At 28.1% G+C, this 7,418-nt stretch overlaps 1 protein-coding gene across 4 annotated transcripts; it reads left to right on the plus strand.

The window, feature by feature from the left end:
• Positions 1–169: 169 nt before the first annotated feature.
• LOC137818431 ((+)-neomenthol dehydrogenase) lies at positions 170–4,945 on the plus strand. Of its 4 annotated transcripts, none has more exons than XM_068621872.2 (6): positions 170–292; positions 2,268–2,322; positions 2,439–2,685; positions 3,256–3,330; positions 3,671–3,847; positions 4,439–4,945. In XM_068621872.2, exons 2-6 carry the CDS (start codon positions 2,303–2,305, stop codon positions 4,817–4,819), a joined length of 900 nt encoding a protein of 299 aa, XP_068477973.1. In that variant the 5' UTR covers positions 170–292; positions 2,268–2,302; the 3' UTR covers positions 4,820–4,945. The 4 variants fall into 4 exon arrangements, with proteins under 4 accessions (XP_068477973.1, XP_068477970.1, XP_068477972.1 ...); XM_068621869.2 differs by having other exon boundaries at positions 185–292; positions 3,238–3,330; XM_068621871.2 differs by lacking the exon at positions 170–292 and adding an exon at positions 375–483 and having other exon boundaries at positions 3,238–3,330.
• Positions 4,946–7,418: the final 2,473 nt, after the last annotated feature.

The raw sequence follows: 7,418 nt of genomic DNA on the forward strand, positions 1-7,418 counted from the left end.
AACTCACTCAGTAAACATGGTGTCTAGCCAGTCCAACCCAATTGGTCTTGACTTCATACCCAACAATTTTGAATATTGTAATGTCTAAAATATATAAAAAAAAAGTTGAATTTGTAGTTGTTTAGAATGGTACGCAATTTATTTGATTTGTATGAGAAATTTGGAAGGGTATGGTAATGGTAGGGTAGGGAGAATGAAGGTGAAAGTTTGTTTGACTTTCTGGTATAAAAGAAAAGAAGGCAGAAAAAAGGTGTTGATGAAAGGAAAGAGAAGTGAAAGGGGTTCATGAAAGGTAAGCTTCTTTTGTTCTTGTTATGCATTCATTGTTCCTCCTTCTCTTATATATAAGCTGAATCAGTCTTTTCACTTTCATATTAAGATTTTTTGAATTACTTCTCTATTATGCTCCTTAGTTCTTCTCATCTTCACCTTTATGCTGAGTTTCAAGAATGGGTTTTTGAGGTCCATATTTTCTCCATTTTTGTAAGATTTATCCCTTTCTTTCTTTTCTTGGAAGATAAATTGTTAACAACAACTTTTTTTGTTTCATGATTTCTTCTTCTCCTCTCTTTTGTCTTTTCTTTTCTTTTGGGGAGTATGATTTCTTCTTCTCCTCTCTTTTGTCTTTTCTTTTCTTTTGGGGAGTATGGAGATTGATGTATCAGTTTGCACCTTTTTTTATACTTTGAATTAAATTAAGCTCCCGATTATTTATTTATTTTTCTTTATTTTCTATGTATATATAAAACTAGAGTCTTAATAAAAAAATAATTTCATTAATTTTTTTCTTTAGTAACTATTGTGTGTTTATTCAAAAAAATAATTAGTATTAATATATTATTAATCTTTCATTTTTTATTTTTTTTAAATTTAAAGATTTTTTTAGTGAGTATCTCAAGACGGTATATTAATAAGAGTTAAATATGTTTTTCCCTTTTATTGAAATTAGTTGTTATCCTAATCAAAACTTCAAATTTATTGATTAATTGTAATAAGAAAACTATTGGAGTAGATCTTTATATTTTTTTTACGTAATAAATAAATTTTTATTATAAATTATATTATTATATTATTATAATACTATAATATTCTAATATTGTAACAGATGAGTAAATTATAAAATATTTTAATATCTTAATTTACACTTAAAAATATATTTTTGTCATATAAAAAATCTAAAGTATAGACTAAAACAAAAATAAAGTTAACGTAAAAGTATAAATTATTGAATTATGTCAAATATTAATTAAATTTAAGGACTAAATACATATTAAATTATTAAATTATGTCAAATATTAATTAAATTTAAATAAAACTAATGAAAATAAAAAATTTACAATAAAAATATATCTTTTTTAATGTTCTAAAAATGAAATAGGAAAATATTTATCATACTGCACTGTTTAACCGAAGAAAAATCGTGCTTTCTTTTATTGTCTAGATTACGTTCAGGAATAAGTTTCATAACTTTTAAGAAATTAAAAATATATTTAAGTCTAAATTATAAAAAGATAATCAAAGAATAAAATAATGTTCTATAATTTGGAATATAAATAAGACATTTCTTCATTTATTTTGGTGTGGATATGTGCACATGTTTAGAATTCAAAAACAAGAATGTAATATATTTATATTCTACAGTAAGAATTTCTTACTCTGCAAATTGGAGAGAATTTTAACATGGAAGAACTGTTAGACAAGTAACTTATTTCATAAAAAATACATTGTTTAGTTGAAATAAGCACAAAAGGAGAAAGCCATTTTTTGGCTAACCATTTCTTTCTATTTTTTATTTTTATTTCAACTAAAATTGGTATTAATTGTTCTTAAATCTATTATATACATTAGTTGTTCATTCATTCATTCATTTATAATGATAAAATAAAATAAATATATAACTTTGCTGAAGAAGACCATGTCCTCTGTTCTGAATTTGGAATTTTCTTTAACAATCTTCTGTTCTGTATTGTGATATTTATTAATACTAGGATAAAGGATTAATTAATTCGCGGAAGAAGATCAGATTATGTTTTTTCAAAATTCATGATGATTAATTACAAATGGATCAAACTTCAAGAACTATGAATACATTTTCACCTATATAGAATACATGAGAATAAAAATTTAAATAAAATATACACAAATTACAAGGAAATGAAACATTTGTCTTTTTCATATTTAATAAGAGTTGCAGACTTAGCAGATAAGCATTGTTACTGTTAAATTTTTCTTATTATAAAAAAATATAACATTAACAAGGACAACAGGTTTGCAATAATTGACTTGAAAGTTGAAACTGAAGATGGGAGAAGCATCAGAAAGGTAGAACCTTAGAATTCTTGCTGTTTTTCAACTTTCAATCTTCAGTTTTATTGTTGAACTCAAAGTCTTACATTTTTGTGAATTCCTTTTAACCTTTGTGGGTTTGAATTGATCAGGTATGCAGTTGTGACAGGTGCAAATAAAGGAATTGGATTAGAGATAGTGAAGCAGTTAGCCTCAGCTGGGATCAAGGTGGTGCTCACAGCAAGAAATGAGGAGAGGGGTCTGCATGCAATGGAAACAATAAAAGCCTCAGCTCTATCTCACCTTGTAATGTTTCATCACCTCGATGTGGCTGATGCAACCACTGTAGCCTCTCTGGCTGATTTTATCAAATCTAAATTTGGGAAACTTGATATTCTGGTAAAATTCATCTTTGATTCTCCTCTCTCCCCCTTTTCTTTTTCCAAGTTTGGTTGTAAATGAAGTTCTGTCACAGCAATCTTACAAGTGCAGAAATGTTTTCGCTTAGTTTTCTTTTTGTATGATTCTGAATGTTATTTTTTACTTTTTTCTTATTTCCCTTTGCATGTGGGTGTAATCATTGTTGGAATGTTAGTGCTGGTTCTGCATGTTAAGAATGAGAAATATTTTTGGTATAATCTGTCTTCTTTATGTATCAGGTTATGCTCTTCTGTATCATTAGCATTTGGTATTAAGTAAGATTCAGTTTCGAGTTACCAACTTGAAAGATTTCTTTCATATTTAGTTATCGAGTAATGTTAGAGATCACACATACACACTAGAGATTAAGAACATTTCATATATAAGTGACTGCAAACTTCATTTTCATCTTATAAACTGATTTTATATGATTGAGTTAGGTTTAAAGTTCACAGTAATTCTAAATTTTCTTGATTGCTTTAAAGGGAATCTCATGACCTGTGATTTTGGATGTTTGCATATTTCATTAAGGAAAATTGTACAATGCAGGTTAACAATGCAGGGATTGGTGGAGCAGTAATCAAAGACATTGATATATTTCCTTCAGTTCTCCTCAACCGTGGGGTGAGTATCTAGGCCTTCTCAAATGCTAGTTAATAGACGAATTGCCCAGAAAGATTTTATACTATTCAAGCTCTCTGAATTACAATATCCTTTCTATTAAATAGCTTATCCTTAACTTGATAACAAAGTGAAAACTTTTATCAATTCTGATTAGAGCTCAGGCATTTCATCTTATCTTGATAATATTCAGAATGTTGGAATTTGCCCTTTTTGCAATGTTAAAGTGACAGTACATGAGAAATGTAGTTGTTAGAAAGGTTGTGATTGGTTTATTTTGGATGAAGGAACACTATTGGGAGTTTTGAAAGACTTTCTTGATAGAGTGTTGTCTATTCTGCAGATTGTATCGGAAGAAGATGGAACAAAGGCAATGACTCAAACATACGAGTTAGCTGAAGAATGCTTGCAAATAAATTACTATGGAACTAAAATAACTGTAGAAGCACTTATGCCCCTCCTCCAATTATCTGATTCACCAACAATTGTGAATGTATCATCCACTATGGGACAGTTAGAGGTAGGCAATAACTTCTTTTGCCAATAAATACTGAATGGTTTTGCATAAAATCTGACTGGAAAGTCTAAAGAAAGATTAAACTTGAAATTCTTGTTTTAGGTAGCTGACTGACTGAAAGGTGTACCTACTCTTCTAGACTTAAGATACTAATAAATTCTAGATTGATCTTTCTGTATAATAGCCAATTCATATGTTAACCTTGAGTTTAAACAAAAATAGTATAACATCTTCCAAGTTTCAATCATTCTTCAAAAGGGTCTTGTAATTTATAATTAGCATAGGTGCATGCATAGATATGTATCTTTGTGCATCTCTTTTACAACTTAAAAAAAATGAACAAAGTAATACACTAAAAGATGATAGCAAATGTTGTTTACAGTAGAAGGAACAAGCCTGGTTATAACAAGTGGATCTCCACTCTAGTCTGAAATCATATGATTGCTAACACCAGCTCTAGTTAGCATTCTATAAGATATTCAACCAAAATCTTCAGTTTATTCAAAATTTTGCTATAATAGATATTAGTTTATTATTGCATCTCCTTTCCTTTAATTTTGTTGAGGTTTTATTGGTTAATGATGTGAAATTCAGAGTTTCCCTAAAGAATCATGGGCAAGAGGAGTGTTGAGTGATGGTGATAACCTGACAGAAGAGAAAGTGGATGAAATAGTGAAGAAGTTTCTAAGAGATTTCAAAGAAGGTTCATTAGAAAGTGAAGGGTGGCCTAGGTATCCAGGTGCCTATATTGTGTCAAAAGCTGCTATGAATGGATATACAAGAATCCTTGCTAAGAAACATCCTTCATTCTGCATCAATAGTGTTTGCCCTGGTTATGTGAAGACAGACATAACATCCAACACTGGCCTCCTCACAGTTGAAGAAGGTGCTGCTAGTCCTGTCAAGCTTGCACTGCTTCCCAATGGAACTCCATCTGGCTTCTTCTATTACAGAACTCATGTGGCTTCCTTTTGATTTCTGATAATGCAATTTTAAGGTTTGAGGGCAAAACCATTCGTTTTGATTCTCTATTGCTGAACCTATTTCAAGCACATTATATCATGTTGTATTTGCGTAATGGCATTATCATGTTGTCAGTTACTTGTATTGAGCCTATTTAATCTATGTTTTTTTTGTATTAGTCAGCATGTGCCATCAATTAAAAAATAGCATAAAATTAAAAAAATATGGGAACTAGATCAAACCTATGCAAAAACAAAAAAACCTATGCAAAAACAAAAAAACTCCCAAAAGTAGCCTAAACAAACTACATTGAGAGTTTAAACAAAACAAAGACAGACAAGAAAAAAAACAAAAGAACCTTCTTTAATGAGTAGCTCCCAAAAAGACAACAAAGAGGAGTGATTGAATCTCAAAAATTTAATCAGATGGACCCTCCCTCTTTGCATTCAATTCATATGATATTGTTACACGTCACTATCATTAATTTTTACTATCACTAATTTTTCTTGGGTTGACTTGTTTTGAATGTGGTTTCATTAACTTTCATCTCAACTTTAGAAGAACGTCATGGTCTACTGGAGGTTTGAACTAATTCATCGAATTGCTTCTTCCTGCACCTCCATATGTTCTTGTGGCACCTCTTTAACTTTTATAATTCCAAAAATACTCTTTTGTAAATAAGTTAAATGTTTGAAGTTATGGTTATGGAAGTGTGTTGGTTATGTATTTCGGATTGTGTAATCCGGTGAATCTCTAGGTGGGATAACTTCCAAATTGGACAATCTAAAACTCATAACCAAATTCGAAAAATATTCTGGATTAGACAATCCGTGAAACAAAAGTATATTATACACAATATATTCAAAAATAATTTTTCAACAAAATATATTCTAAATTACATAAACCGGAAGTTAATACCGGATTTGGAAGTAGTTTCCGATTTATGTAATCTAGAATTTTATTTTTTTGGAAACTTACTTCAGGATTGTCCAAATCCGTTCAACAATTTCAGATTACAAAATGACTTAATCTAAAATGCTTACAAAATAAAATAAAAAACAAAACAAGAAAGGACATAATGACAAATCAATGGACGAAAACAATAAAATATAATTCAAGAACTAATGTTTTCACCACAAAATCACAAACGAACTGTCAAGACCTTCTAAAATTCATAAAGAATCATAAAGAAAATCTTGAACAAACTCAATTGAGTTATGGGATGCTTGGACTGCTGTGTAAAAAAAAATAGAAAGAATAAAGAAAGTGAAAAATTGTCTAGAATTTTAGGGTTTTATTTTTGTACTGAAGGAAAAAAAAATCTTATTTTCATATTTATTATGGGATGCAGGATGCAATAAGAACATGTAAAAATACAAGAAAATGTAAGAACATGTAATTCATCCTGGTGTATATTTTCAGTCTTTATCCATATTTTTTCAGCTTGGAGAATTTTAATTCATATTTCTCGGATGAAAACTTTCTTAGTGGTTTTATAGGATTTGAAGAAATTAAAAGAGAGAAATACATGTCAATTTTTATTCTATTAAATTGACATCAAATGCATTAGTCCGAGAAAGTTATGAAGAGAAAAAAATATTAATATTAGGTCCCATGTTGCAATACTTCCAAGAAAAAGAATAATAGCATGGATAATATAATGAAAAGAAAAATGCTCGGTGGATAACTTATTGTAATTTTGTAATAAAAAATAATTACTATTAAAAATAATATTGGAAATTTTGTTCAAAAATAGTAAAAGAATAAAATTTTCAAATGATAAAAATATGTATGTAAATTTTGTATGATAAAATAAGTGTATATAAATAATATTACTTTATTTGAAAGGAACTCAATTGTGCAATTAGAAGAAATTTTGTAAAATAAAATAAGTGTATATAAATAATATTACTTTATTTGAAAGGAACTCAATGGTGCAATTATGAGAGGGAGTTGAAGACCTTTACGCAATTATTCTTAGATATTATAATAATGTGGGCAAGTTTATAATTTAAGTGTGACCAAATAGTTATTTTCTTAAATATTATATTTTTTATTTGCTTAATAAGTTTTAAGTCTTTAATTATGATTTATCTTCATTTCAAGTATGTAAAAAATTATTTTTTAAATTGTGCATTTAATAAATTATAACATTTTGGTTTAAGTATTTTAAAATATATTTATTTCTATTTCGTCTCTACGATTATTTTCTTAGTTGATCCTCCATACATTTTGTAGATTTCACTTTTATTCCATCAACTTATATTTTTATCATATTAATTAATATATTTTCCATTACATGGTAACAAATTTTGTTAGTGTAAATAATAGAAAAAAACCTTAATGAAATCACTCCTTAACCGTGCATGTTTCAATCTAATAAATATATAGTAGAACTGACCCATGTAACATAAAAACTAAATGTTCAATTTATTAAATAGCTAAAGTGAAAAAAAGTATATTAAATATTAGAAAAATGAAAAATGAAAAACTTAAAACTTATTTAAGTGCTTTTTATTTAACTTTGATTTGATTTACGGGAAAAAGATAAAGGAGAAGAAAGAAATGTGGTAAAGAGAAAAGCTAACGAAAGATATTGAAAAAGACTGTT

Source organism: Phaseolus vulgaris, chromosome 10, assembly GCF_051622355.1.
Source record: "Phaseolus vulgaris cultivar YP4 chromosome 10, ASM5162235v1, whole genome shotgun sequence".
NCBI lineage: Eukaryota > Viridiplantae > Streptophyta > Magnoliopsida > Fabales > Fabaceae > Phaseolus > Phaseolus vulgaris.

What these genes read in the sequence shown, in the direction of transcription:
- LOC137818431 (XM_068621869.2), top strand. Translation starts at nt 2,303, where the DNA reads ATGGGAGAAGCATCAGAAAG. An exon ending in CAGTTCTCCTCAACCGTGGG is followed by an intron (nt 3,331 to 3,670) that starts GTGAGTATCTAG and finishes TCTATTCTGCAG; the next exon opens with ATTGTATCGGAAGAAGATGG. An exon ending in CCACTATGGGACAGTTAGAG is followed by an intron (nt 3,848 to 4,438) that starts GTAGGCAATAAC and finishes TGTGAAATTCAG; the next exon opens with AGTTTCCCTAAAGAATCATG.